The following is a 14,800-nucleotide window of genomic DNA, read 5'->3' as shown; positions in this document are numbered from 1 at the left end:
TTTTTCAATGCTGCGTGGCAAGAAAAAAGTTTTGTTGCAACACTAACAGAACTTTACAGTTGTCTATTTGGAGAGAGTCTAAATGGGAATTCTAGGCACAGCAGGTGTAATTGCTCATGCTCTGAGGCTATGTGAGGGCAGAAGAAGGGAGACTCCCTTATGTAGGACTGTGGGCAATCCCGATTACTTAGCCCAGCAAGCTTGAGGGAGTACTTTGCTGGCCCAGTGTGATGTACTCCGCAGATACCTCCACTGAAGTACAGTCGCGGGAATTGAGTCAATATTTGACTTATTTTTATAGTAGGAAACTGGGGATTGGGTGGTTGCGTGCGGACGCCATAGGCCAGCTGTCAGGAAGCAGCACCTGGTTTTGACTGTGACCTGCTTGGATCAATGCCTTCCTGATAATTCTTGTGGCCTCTGGGCTGCAAAGATAAGAGCAAAATGAAAGAGAAGAAAGAAGCAAAGTCACTCACCAACTCAGCAAGGCAGGATTTATGATCGTATAGTACACACACACACACACACACACACACACATAATTGATACTCTGGTATCTGTAAATGTTGTCGGTTTCCCTTAATGAACTTGGCTCAACAGATACTTTTCCCGTGACATGCAGTGATGTGTTGTCTTGTTCTAAAGTTTATTGTGCCTATGGCTGTTCTCATTAGCTAATATAATGGCCATGGATTCAAAAAAAACTACCAATAGCCCAACATTTTATTGTATTTGAAGTTGCATCTCAGGGGGTAATGTACTGAATTTACAATTTTGGAGCAAGTAACAAATAAATTGTAGCCAATGAAAAGTAGTTAGTCATAAGAACCAAAAGAGAAAAACTGAACAATACATTAGGAATCATTAAATAAATTATTTTTATAGTTGGCGGCCCACGGGAAGAGTTGAAGTGCGTTGGCCTCACAGTTCGTTGGTCATGTGTTCATTTTCATTATTTATGGATCTATATGAATCTTTACATTTTTTTAATTGTCTATGACAATATGCCATATTTATTGATTAAATGATCAAGACAGTGGGACTTCATTATCTAGACATATGTTTATAGTAGTAGACTTGGAGCTTGCACTCAAATCCTAAACCTTCATTCATGTTGATATTACTCGATGACTATACAAATTGTTTACGTTTTGGGAAAAAGGAAACAACATTCTTATCCCAATGCAGCCATAAAGACTGACGTTACTCAGGTAGCAGCAAAGGTAATCCTTGCTGAGTATTTGCATTTTGATGTTGTAAATCCTTCCCTTGGGTAAACATCTCCAAGTTGGAAAACTCTGTTACTAAGACTGAGTGCGACATAAGCTGCAAACTAACACTAGAGGTTATAATCAACTTTAGAGGTGTGCTTATTTGAATGACTAATTAACAGTTTCATTCAATACTCATTAGCCGGCTAACTACTACTGATCGATTGCGTGATGCATATATTTATATAGCACTTGTGTTTTATTCACACTCATTTGGAGCTTTTATTGGTAGTCTGTATTCCTTGATCCTGTTTTACAGTATTGCAACCTACAAGTAAAAAAATATCCACTGCTAGATGCAATGTGAGAGGAAAAAAACAGTAGTCTTTTTTTTAGAGTTACATTAAACATTCAGAGGGTCCTCAGTTTGTGATTAAGCTAAATTATGATGTGGTCTGAATAACCTAAATTTGTACAAAATAGGAACTTGGTGCAATATGTTAGGAGCATACACTATATCAGATGTAAAGTCATATTTTCAGTGAATATTTCTAAGAAAAAATTAACACACTGCGCACATACTGCATTCATTTTACCAATGTATCATAAAAGAAAACACACTAAGTATAGTGAAATTGTATTGTGTGATGGTATAGTATACTTGTTCCACCAAGTATTATGTTTTTTTTATTTTTATGTTGCAATCATTTATTATCTTCTTTATGTGTTGCGTGTGTATGTTCCCACTGTTTACCGTAGTAAATCCAATGACCTACTGCAATTACCCTTACATTGTGTAAGTTTACCATTTGTAAAAATGCACTGTAAATTCAAAGCAGTGCCACTCTACATGCTGTCATTCCGTATATGGAAACATGAAACAGCTTGTAATCCATGTCTCAAAGTATTATGTTCCTGCTGGGGAAGTGCGCGGAACAAGTCTTTAGCCATCAAACAAAACTAGTAAATTTCCGTGTGAAGGATTATCCAGATCTGTCATGATCCCGTTCAAAATCAACTACAGTCTTTGTGGATGATGCGATCACCCAAATTGAGTTCTCTAAATCACATTGTACAACCTCATCTTAGCTTTGCAACCATAACATCATGTGTTAAAGTGCGTTAATGTCATGTAATATTGAGCTGCCTCTACTATGTGCTGAAATGTAATATGCAATTACATTGTTGACTCGCGCTCAAATGTCAGGTGGCCTGCTTCAGTGGACTTACAAATAGATCTACGCGGTCAATACACTGCAAGGTCTTTTGTGAAATGCAGAAACAGCATTTTCGTAAACAACATCTACAGAATAAAAGGCAATTCATGTTTTATTCAGATGAAGGTTAATTGTTAACAACAGCAGAAACAGATTTGATTGATGACCCCATTTTTTATTTGCAGTTTGGCTTTTGCTACGGCTAAGCCCCACAAATAGTATAGTCAATTATATTAGCGAGTCAATTGATTGAATTTCAGGGTTAATCATTACAACTCTTATGGGATTTTGACAATTAACATCTGCAGATAGATGATGTTTTCGACCACATTTGCTTCTATTTTCATTAGGTAATGTTGCTCGGACAAGAGAAAGGATATTGACAAACATTGCAAATTATTCAGATTTTTTTTAAAAATACAATTTTAGCAAACGTCTTCAAGTCACATTTCCATATCCGTTTACATTATCGCAGCTCTTGACTTGAAAGAGTGGAACTTGGCGACAGAAGCTATTTCAGTCTTGCGTGATCCAGAATATTGATGAGTCAGATTACCAGTGGATGCTGAGAATCAATCCAGTTGAAGAATGAGACTGGATTTATGCGGTGGACAAACTTTTTTTGTTGCTGTTCACTAACTGTGCGTGAGAAGCTTCCCTAAAAAGACACGTACCTGCAATGGTATTCCTTCTCTAGACTGCAATATATGGTGACTTTATAGTCACAAACGTAAAGTGCACCTTTTTGAAAGACTTAAGTCTGGCACACTGTCACAGGACCAACCCCACTAAATTATTAGGGATATTTAACCTTAAACAGTTTTCACAATCAAGCACTGTTGTTAAAGTTGTTTAATTGCAAGTAACAATATCTTGAGTACAATTTCGTGTCTACTCAACCCAGCTTTGCATGAAAAAAATCAGTTTATTTAGTATGTACATCTGGTCGTGTTTCCTAATAATGCAAGTGTTATGACAAAAAAAATGTTTTTTTTTTTTAACTTTTTGGGCAAATCAGAGCAAAACGGCACGAGTTTGCAAAGATCAAAGAAGTGAGATTCTTTTGATGCTGAAAGTTATGCATCTGTCACCATCATTCTTGAAAATGCAATAGCTTAAAGGTATTTATTCAATACTGTCCCAAACATCCACTTGGATTAAATGTTGAACTGATTAGTTGCTTGACTACTAGTTTAATGCTCTTTTGACCTTTTGTATGTTGACCACTCCATAACCTGAAATGCTTCATGGAAATTTATTTACATCTGGCAGACACAACGGTGAAGTGATTGCCTGTCAACATCTACGCGAGCTTACAAAATTAGATTTTGACCATTTATAAATACAAAAATAAAAAAAAAATGTTTTCCTTTGAGCAAAAGCTTCATCAAAATATGGCCTTGTACATATATGCAATTCTTTTCAGACATATTTGTCAGCTGGAAGTAATAACTTAATGATACTTAATAGCAAGCAATACACCTGTATTTCATGACTATATTTGAGTGACACCAGGTGGTTTTCCAGACTTGTACCATGAATGTTGAAGTGTTTATGCGTGCAAATAGAGTGGAAATGAGAAACCGTCATTAGTATGCAGGAGCCCATTAAATATTCACTCATTCAGCCTATATTTTATTTGGTCTCACTTTACAGTGGTACAAATCACTGGTAATGAACTGTGCTGCCATTTTTTTGCACCACAGTAACGGGGAAAGCTGTGGCCGTTTGAGCGAGACGTGTTTTAGACAGTTTGCCAGTATTACATGATTCAATTCTGTTGTTAAAGGGAAAGAAAGTACTGCTCAAAATATAGTGGATGACAAGACTTTAACCTATTATCAAATAATAGTGTCATTACATAATCAGTGGCTAATTAGTGTTTACAACATTGGTACTAGAATGCCTAATCACTGCCAAAAAAATTACTTAACTCATTGGCTGCCATTAATGGCAACAGATGTCCAATCATTTTGTTTACAGTTGATCAATTCTTGGCCCTAGCCACTAGTAGATTGGAGCTTATTTTGTCGATCGCCAACTATTATTGGTAGATCTGTTCATTTCCTTTGAGTCTTAAGATTGTCTCGTTTAAATTGCGACATCGCAATGTGCACACCACAATAATCACACTTTTTTTTAACCTGCATATCTGACTTATATAAAAATAATTAGGCTCTGATCAGGATCTGAAGTGTGGTCCCAATAGCCTCGGCTAGCTTTGATGTTGAATAGCTAAAGAGCTGCCCTCCTTCCGAACTAAGTGAGGAAGGTGACAAAAGGGGGTTGGCTCTTTGGCCAAGGTAGACCGTAGGAGTGAGTAGATGTTGGAGCAAAAAAAAGTGTGAGCACCCTTGCACTAGTTGAATTGTCACATTTTAAGGGAGGAGAAATTATTGTGCCACCGTCCCATGAATTAACAGGTTCCAGGTGTCTTAAAAATGTGTCAGTGTTGACGTGTAGAAATCCATAACAACCAGTGAGCTGGACGAAGGTGAGGATATGTAATAATGAAATGTGCAAGCCACCGAAGTGAACTGCTTTTCTGCACACTCCGATATGTTTACACCCAGTGCTTAAGAGCACTTCTGAAAAAGTTGCTACTCATTATTCAGGTGTGAAGTCAGTTGTGATGTATGTTGGGGCATGGGAAACATAACAATGTGCTGTTGAAGTTCATATTATGAACATTAGATATTTTTGTGATATGGTGGCTTACGATTAGCAGCATCCTTTGAATAATATAAAGTTATGTATCAATGTATATACTTACATTTTTTTCTCAATTAATCTCTATGCTCATTACTCTTAGCATATGATAAAGCAAGATACTGAGACCCCCCATGATCCCCATTGCTTCTGACGCGCCTTGCAAGTGAATGATGAGTCAATTTGACTACCTTGAAGATGGAGAAGTGTTATGCAAGTGAAAGGCGTTTAATCTTTCAAACTATTAATCTTCAGGTGTTTTTATATGTTACTTTAGAGGTAGCCCCAGATATGAGACGTGTTGAAAAATAGCCTTTTAACACAGATGTGCGTTTGATGAACTGTTTTCGAAGTTTGTAGATGCTGAACAAAAACCTGAAAAGAACACAACTTCTCTTGTTACTAAGTAAGCTACACAAGCTCCTCTGTTGCAAAGGAAATACAGTATAATTCTACATTTATAGAGAAGTTTGACAGGTCCGAACAGAACTCAGGGGTTGTTGATTGCATCATATCATATATTCAGTTTAAAAAATTTATTCACTTCTAACCCGTTTATCCTCAGAAAGGTTGTAGGGAGCAGGAGCCTATCCCAGCTAACTGCATATAATCTTTTATTTTTTGTTTTTAATTTAGCTCATTGCTGGAAAGAAACATAAAATACACATAGTAACTGCTCATATTTTAAAATTTTAATTTTTCTCCAAATTATAATTAATAAAAGTACAGCATGAACATTACATTCAACCTCAGGACAACACACAATAAATTCTGTTCACTAGAGTGATTCACTGATCATTAAGATAGCACTAATCACTTAAGGAATCTATAATAATGTACTTTTTGGTCTTTTCTGTGCTGGTAAAACGAGGGAATGGAGCAGTCTTTGCAGTGTGGTAAGGTGCATCCAAATGTGTCGTTCAGGTCCAGATGGGTTTATCAAAGGGAGAAGAAGTGAACAAAGGATCAAAGCCCCCACCACAGGAGCCTATTATGTGTTATTAGAGTAAAATTCAAACCCTAATGTTACTGAAAATAATTTCAAGATATTTTCTGAATCTCAGCAGTGAGTATTTTTTGGGTTATTTATTGTTATTGTCTGTGCTACATGTTCACAAGAAGTGAAGCCATTTGAGTCGCAGTTCTTTTGATGTTAAGTTATTTATTTTTGTGTTTGGATTATTTCCAAGGAAAGTAAAAAATGAATGCACCAAAACTCTGTGTACACTGTTTAGCACATAAAAAAGAGACATTGTGTTTTACGTAGAGAATTGTGCCTTACTATTGATTTTAACTATTTAGCATTTTCATTGCAAGCAAGGGAAACACTGAATTGTAAGATTATCTAGTCAAGGAAATTTGCGAGCATGAAAGCCTGCAAGTGCCCCCGATGATCTAAACCTGCATGCACTGCAGAAGTGAATGAAATTGGGGTATCATACAAAATACGAGTCCGTCTACATTGATTGTTGGTGCAAAGACATGACTAACTTGACTTTAGAACTACCTATGTTGCCTTTCAAGCAACATCTTTTTCAAAGACGTCCCTTCTTAGTTCCACCAGACAATGCCATCCATTTTACCTCATCAAATTCGCAATGGGACTTCCTATAACTGATATTCAACAGTTGTGTTAAGTTTACAGTTATTCGAACACTTTTGAATGATATTGTACTGGATATACTTATGTTTGTATGTCAATGTACCCTCTTGAAATATATTCTCATTGGGTCACTATGTAGTCAAGAGGATCCAATCAAGTTTTCCAGTGACCCATTAATTAATCCTAATTGGTCAGTGATGAGGACCGTGTGGGAGCACTGGCCCATTGGGATGGCTTGGTCGCCAAGATTCCCCAAGTGAAAGCCATGCTTGTTTGATTCGCTCTAATCTAATTAACACTTTAACAGCAACACCTGTGCTCTTCTAAAAAGGAGTGTGCACACTGGCAGGCGTGCACGTTTCCCAGATGGGGCTTTAACGGCTTTGATGGTGGCAGGAATGCGATGATGATTGCACTTAGCTCAAACACTCACAGTCAGTGACTCACATGAGCACACTCAATCAAAAGCATGCAGCATCTATGTTAGGCATCCATCGTATAGGTATGTGGTCATGAAGAACTATTTCGGTCCCCAATCTACATAACTGCCCGCTAAATGAAGTGATTAGCCTGTGCTCTGATGGTGCACCTGATTAGATTAACCACGCTTGCGCTTTCTGCTCCAACTTACTGCAACCTTAAACCCAACCTTGACCCCAATTAGCTTCAGACTCATCAGAATGAGCTGGGGGACACCACTGCTCCAACATCTTATCATCACACCACTAATCGCTCTAAATGAGTGGATAAATGATGCCAAATTGATATATTTGGCTATTTCCAATAAGGAAATGTAGTCAACTTAACTCATACCCTTAACATGTAGCCACAGCTAACCCTCATTGTTCAAGTAGATTGGATTATAAAGTGGACTCAATTATTTTTGGCTCTATATAAATCAATATTTGACATCACATAGGGCCAGTATAGGTGTGTGTTTCTATTTAATTTTAATAAAGCGAGAGACAAATACAGATGAAAGAATAGAACCATTGATAGCTGTCAGATGAAAAGAATCAGTTCAGTTATGATCAAGACAACCCGACGCCTCAGACAATGACAGGCAACGGCAGGTCAAATTTCTGCTTCACTTTGGAAAGCGCTTGGATGGTAAAAGCAAAGTGAGGCCAATGTTTTCCACTTGGATGGATTCAAAGTGAAAGACAGCACAAAAGTGGATTTTTGTCACTCTTGTGACTTGCTTACACAGAAATGGATGAAACATGCATCATGATCCCACTCCTGTCTCTGTCAGTGAAACATTTCAACAGATTACACAGTGACAGCACACTAGCAATAGAAATATATGGGTACATCCAAAGTTACAGTCCTTTTCCACCCAAATATTGACCCACAGGCATTCATTTTAACAATATAAAATGTTCTCAGATGACATAACATGTTTGTGATACGCTTTCAATATTATAACTCAGAAATACAATATTTCTGTGATCAAGCATGTTTGTCCGATTATCACCTCACTGGGTACTATACTTAATTTGATATATTGGACTTCACTGATCACATGCTAAAAATATGGAGCTATATATCTAGTCCTGTCATTTTTATTTAAATTTCTAGTTTCCAGATTTGTTTTTAAGTAGTATACATGAATTGGAGTCGTTTTTATGGTGCTTGTCGAGTTCTTTCAGCACACCGTTTCAAACTTTCTTTCCCGAAGCCAAATGGGTATCCATATGTCTAAAAGATATCAAGCTGTAATGGTAGAGAGAATACAGAACTCACTCGATAATACTTTGAAATTCATGTTAGGGGAGTAAGGCTTCTCTGTTTTTTTAGATCTGCTATCTCGATGAATTGTTTGACTACTCTTATTCCTTAATACAGTTACAAATTAGGTCGCAAATCGCCTTTTGAGACTTTTAATCCACTTTGGTTTGACACAGTTTGGAATGTTGGTTTTTATTATATTTACTTCAGTAGAAATTTTAAAGATCTCTAGCCTCGTAACCAAATCTGTATGGGAAACAGGGAGAGTTTATTTCTCATTTTCTCAGATACTTTCTAAAACATTTCAGCTGCCATATTTTTTTAATTCACTGATTCATTTTGGCCGTGAAAACACTCAGGCATGCACGCGTTTACTGTCTTTATGGGAACTATTTGGGATAACGCAGTCATTTTGTTTATCAGTTCTTGTTAAAATGTTCAATTAAACCTTAAGATACAATGAATGGTCAATGTAGCAGAACAGATTGTGTTTTCTTTGGATATTATGGAGGATGTAGATACAAAAAAATAGAAGCAGGTAAAGACTAGGCTGCAATAGGCCAGTGAATTTTTATTTTATTTTATTTTTTAATATCTACAAGTTGCCTTTCATGTCACTGCTAGAATTTTTCTTCCAAAACTTGTATGCCACGAGTGTCATCATTTGTCTGTGGCAAATGATTGGATATGTGGAAAAAAAGCTAGAAAAGGCCGTAGGAGACAATACAATCCTGGCAAATTGGATTATCATATTATGCACCTCCACAGCTAGTTAAATGCAGAACCTCAAGTGGAATTTTCTTCTTGTCCATTTCCTACCTATCCACTCTTCCTGTCTTGCTTCCTGACAACCCCTCCTTCCTCATTGCTCCGTGACTGGGATCAGTCCTTACTCAAGGGCTTTGATAAAATCCTTTCAAGGCACATTGTGACAGCCGGAAATGTCGTTCTTAGATCAGAGGTCCCTGAAACGAGGCTTGTCATATCATGTGGTGCGCTTCACTTTATCTTTTCCTCCTTTTCCCCACCTTTTTAGTCACTGGCTGGCAGTGAATGTGTATGTTTCAGTCCCATCGATAGACAGCGAGAGACACCCAATCGATTTTAAACGGATTGGACATCAATTGCCATTGACGGTAAAGAGTGAATCGAAGAAAAAAGTTGAGGCTGCCAAATGTTGAAGTTTAATGAAATGGTACAGGGAAATTGTCACAGTCTGCAATGACTGCATCTTTTCAACATCTGATTAATTCGAAGGGGTGGGGCAGTGCAACAACCATGCGGCAAATTGATGTATCCAGTATTTAAGGAAAACTGCCATAATCAGCTGATTTTCAGAGTATTGCTTGCCTATTGCCTTGTGGGCTCAACACTTTTCTGAGGTCCCATGGCATTTTTATGGTTGTATTTTCTCTGGGATTATTTTGATAGTCAGTTTTTTTCACCGCCTCTGGCGTGCTTTTGTTGTTAATTAACAACGATTGTACTTTTTGATTCCCTATGCCTGAGTTTGTGTTGGATCCGACGTTTAGAACCGGCACTAAGTCGAACAGTGTTAGTGTAAACGAACAAGACTAGAAGTCAACTATAATGATGGCTCTTACCTATCTCAATGCAGCATGTTGGTCAAGGGAAAATCATGGCTTCTAGAAATATTAAAATAACCCTTTTTTTCCAGACTGCTTGTCTGAATGTTAATGTACTCTAAGCAAGTGTTTGGCAAACTTTCAATCTCAATCAACAAGTTGTCAGTATCATTCTCACATTCTCAGAGAAAATTCCCTTGTTGTATCACTGTAGAAACTGCAACATCTTTTTCTTAGCAAGCACTGTGAGGGAGGCAATAATTGAGTTGAGGCCCATAAGAGTCTCATTAAGACATTGTCAAGCTCCAGGAGAGACTATGTGCAATGGGTTTGGACAACAAAGAGACTGCCAGAACCCCAGGGCCCAGCTCCTCTCCAGCTGGAGGGCAAAAGTGTATATTTGTGTATAGGTGTATTTGTGTTTTTTCCCCCCCATGAAGTGTGTAATTGTGCATTAGATTCACAGGTCTGTAGAATACCATCTGTTTTCACAGAATTTGTTCCATCAAAAGCTTCTGAGGTTCACTGCTGCCACTGTGTGACAAACTATTGATAGGAACACCTGTTTACTGTCTCAAGCTCTCTCCCAGCTCCGCAGGAGCAGCTGCTCTAATGGAGAGAGTTTCGGAGATGCCACAAGCTGGGGGCTTGAATTGTGTCCACATAAAAATCCCAAAGCATTCAAGATATTAAAGTAGTGTTTCTTCACTTGTGGGTTTATTCAGGTATTATTTGCATTGCAACATGTACTTTACTTTTTGTACATTTTCCAATCTTTGGTCGGGCAAAAAGTAAGGCTTTGTAGCAGCATTCGTTTTCTCCTTCAGTTTTTTTTTCTCCTAATAATGGATTTACCCTCTATCCTCCTGTTACAGGCAAAAAGGTGAACACTGAGGTATTTTGCCACTGACTTCTCCTTTTTATGTCATTTTTTTCTGAATAAAATCCGTATATCCGTATAGTTTTTCCTAGAAATCCAAAACTCAAGCAGACACCGCGTCTGATTACTGGCCGATAAATTATGTCCAAAAGGCATCCTGGATTTAAGCCCTCATGAAAAACTTTATACTCTAACTTTAGTCGAAAAATAAAACAAATAAAGGTTGCCTTTGATCACTTTGATCATGTAATAAAACCAAGGATATTGTGGCTATATTTAGTCTGATGAGAATGGTTTTAATATGTCAGTTAAATGTCCCAGGTCTAAACAGTGTTGTTTTTTTACCGTGGCCATCACCTATTTGTTCTTGCCTTTGCTCTACTCTCTTTTGATACAAGTGCATTTAATTGAATTTAAATAAGAACCAAGGAGGCAATATCAGTGACGTTACAGGGAGTCCATGTTCTTACATATTTAAACAGTAATATTTTACCTTTGACAACAAGCAGCCAGATAAGCGTTCAAATTTACTCTTGGGTCAGAGTATACCGTATGTTGCCTCCAGACACTGATGTGTCTGAAACATCTTCTTCTAGCACCTGTTCATTGAAACACTACAGCGTTATATCTATACAAAATGTATGCAGAAATAATCTTTGTTTATTTGATCGCTCCACTCAACATTCTTGTCAGCTATGAATTACGGCATATAAAGGGGTTTCTTGCGGATACAATTCTCTCACTTTATGTTTCATTGTTATTCTGACATTTATGCTCAAACTCAAGAAGTAATCTATTTCCAGGGAGACAGCTTCATTCCAATCCAAAGCATTTTCTGGTGGCCTGTAGTGCTACAAGACACCATTTTGGATAGAAACTTTAAGTGTGCCTAATTTAAATTTGAGATTTTTACATTGCCCTCACGGTTTGGTAGGAATGGTAACAACAGTGCAGTACTGTAGTTCAGTATAGTACAGTATGCAGATTACTGTAAATTATGCTGTCTAGAGTTATATTTATAAATCTGAGGTTTTGTCAGAGTATTATCGTCGGTTGCATTTTAAATAATTTACTCGTCTCAGGGTAATAGAGAATGCTTTACTGGCTACTCATGCTTCTGCATCAGCACTTTCTGCAGGGGGAGGATGTTTCTTTGCTAGATTAGAGTGCAGACATTTTGTGGATGTAATAGATTCCAATGTATAGTGGGAGACTATGTATATCATATTTTCATTGCCATGTTTACAGTGAGTGTTCTTTTAACTAGAGCTGTGGGGCTATAATTCAGGTCTGTACTGCATATTGGAAACCGATGAGGGTCTATGTCGTTAGTGAAATACATTTTTTTACGTAATGTAATCAAAGTCATTTACAGACGAAGATATTACATTTGGAAAAAGAAATGCACCATATTTGGCCAAAGTGTGTGCAGTGTACACCCTTGCAATTATGAGTTATGAGACATTTCACCATTCAGTTGCATGGGAAAGTGACCCAAAACTTTTCTCAAGGGTCTAGTACTACCACAAACAATTATTTCTTGTTACAACTTTCATTGTATTGCAGTGAAATATCGCAGACAGATCATCTTATTGACAAACTGTGTGCTACTATAATTATCTTCTGAGATTCAAGTTTCTAGATTTATAGCACTCTTTGTTTTTGCAGACTCTGCCAACCACAACCTATGAACTTGAGATTGTGGCCAAGGACATGGCAGGAAGTGAGGTGGGCTTGACAGGAACAGCCACAGCAACCATTACCATCACAGACAAGAACGATCATGCTCCAGAGTTCACACATCCATTGGTGAGTAAATATGATATAAAGTCCAGAAAATGAGAATTTCAATGAATGTACAAGATGTTCAATTTGGACATATATGGTACACTCATGTATAAATGTAATATTTCATTATGTTATCTATTGAGAATTGTTTTTATAATTAGTATTGTGAACTGTTGAAGAATACTTTTGAACTAGTACGCCTACACATTTTTAACAGTGTGAGGTCATCCATTTCACATTTTGTGGCTGTATAGTGCCTTCCTTTTTCCACACAAACACACTTGCCTACACATGCTGGAAAGCCCAGTATCTGTAAGACCTTGACCTTCATGTATGGAAAATAATATGCTAAATAAAAGCTCAAGGTACAGCCAACAAGAATCACAGAGTCTGCAAATAATGTATTTGACAAATAAGAAGGCATCATATTAATTGGTGGATATGGGTGCACGGGCAAGATAAGGAAATCACGAACAAGAGTGGGAGTAAGCAGCGGTTTGTTTAGTCAGCACTGCCTGAAGGCATTTGCAAAATAGACTAAATCTGCCTGACGGCCATAATATTAGATGGATGTGTTGATTTATTTATTTTTATTTTTTTTAGAGTATGCTCCCAATCAATTCTGATTTTTATTTTTTTTTATTTCTCCATGTGATGGATGTGTTGATAGTCTCCGCATCATGTTGCCTGCGCCCCAAGGTTTCGTTGTAACACTGGTGTTGTTCGGTTGTTAATGGAAACACCCTCCGGCGCAATCTGTTTTTGCGACTTATCACACTTTGCCCCAACGCAACCTCCCTTGTAGTCCTCCCATGATGCATTGTGGTGTCAGGGCCACTTGTAAGGAGCACAGCTCAGATGTGAAATGTTACAGCTCAGAGGGCTTAGCAGGGCTGTTCAGAGTGCACCATGTCCGTGTCCCAGTTAATGTTCTCATTTCTCATGAGGAACAGAGCCGGTTAACGGCCTTTAAAAAGCAAGTGTTTGACACCGCTGCAAGATCCCGGTATAAATCCTCCCACAATTCCCAGTGCTTTTCAACCTGTCCATGAATTATAAATGACCTCACAACTGACCACTGAATTACAGCCAGTTTATTTGCAAGTGTGTGTTTGTGCAGCATTTGTATCACCAGCCAAATGTTTTCAATTATTTATTATTTCATTTAGGTATTGACTTTGCCAGAAATGATTCTTTCAGGTAAATAATTTGTCACCAAATAAACATTCAAACTAAAATTGAGGTTAATCTTTTAAGCAACCTAGTTTTAGGAGGACAACAAATATTCGGATAAACTATCTGTTGTTGTTTTCTTTACACATGGGGTTTTATACAGTGTACAATTGTTTGTTGCTCCCACTGCATCGGTGGACTTCAGTAGATATTACAAGGCCAGCTTTTGCTGAGACTTGTATCCTTTCACCATTCTGCACATAAACCTTTACAAATAATTTATGTCTCACCACAGCTGTATTTTTGTTTTAAAATATTGTTTATTATCCACACTTTTACAGGAATATACTCAAATATACATTTTCTTTCTCCCAAATTACCTCAATTTACATTGTGTCTCAGTTTTAAGCTAATTCTGCACATTTGCTCATTGAGTCTATTTCCCTAACTCCCCATAACAAGATGGTAATGGACCTTATCCCTCCTGTCAGTCAACCTTAATGAAAACAAGACAGATATATTTTCACTCTTGCTAATCCCGTTCTTTTCTGCCTACAACACGCCACAATGTTCTCCTGTATGATGACCTGACAATGTGCATTCTCTGAAATCCATCTGTCCCATGGATAAAGATGTTAGCAATGATGGATGGAACGCCATGTACGGGGCAGCAGGGTGCTGTCAGTGCACGACTTTCTTGGGGGAATAGCTCACGGGTATCACGGATTAGTGTGGGGAGTGCATGATTGCTTCGGTACACACATTGTTGTCTCCGGGTGATGCGGGGGCACAGTTGACCAGAAATCATCTTAAAAAAGAGCCAATAGGAAGGGATTTGTGGGCTGTATGTCAGGCGAGATGAGTTATATAAAGGATCAACATGTATTGCTTTATATGTGAAT

At 37.7% G+C, this 14,800-nt stretch overlaps 1 protein-coding gene across 1 annotated transcript in view; it reads left to right on the top strand.

Moving 5' to 3' along the window:
* cdh13 (cadherin 13, H-cadherin (heart)) overlaps positions 1 to 14,800 on the top strand; it is a 137,231-nt gene that overhangs the window by 96,965 nt on the left and 25,466 nt on the right. Inside the window, exon 9 of the mRNA XM_077710933.1 lies at positions 12,606 to 12,746. Within this exon, the coding sequence (XP_077567059.1) occupies positions 12,606 to 12,746 (141 nt within the window). The remainder of the gene's footprint in view (positions 1 to 12,605; positions 12,747 to 14,800) is intronic.

The sequence above is a fragment of the Stigmatopora nigra genome, chromosome 2 (assembly GCF_051989575.1).
Source record: "Stigmatopora nigra isolate UIUO_SnigA chromosome 2, RoL_Snig_1.1, whole genome shotgun sequence".
NCBI classification, from domain to species: domain Eukaryota; kingdom Metazoa; phylum Chordata; class Actinopteri; order Syngnathiformes; family Syngnathidae; genus Stigmatopora; species Stigmatopora nigra.
The sequence above is the reverse complement of the archived record's forward strand: the minus strand, read 5'-3'. Positions and strand labels throughout refer to the sequence as shown.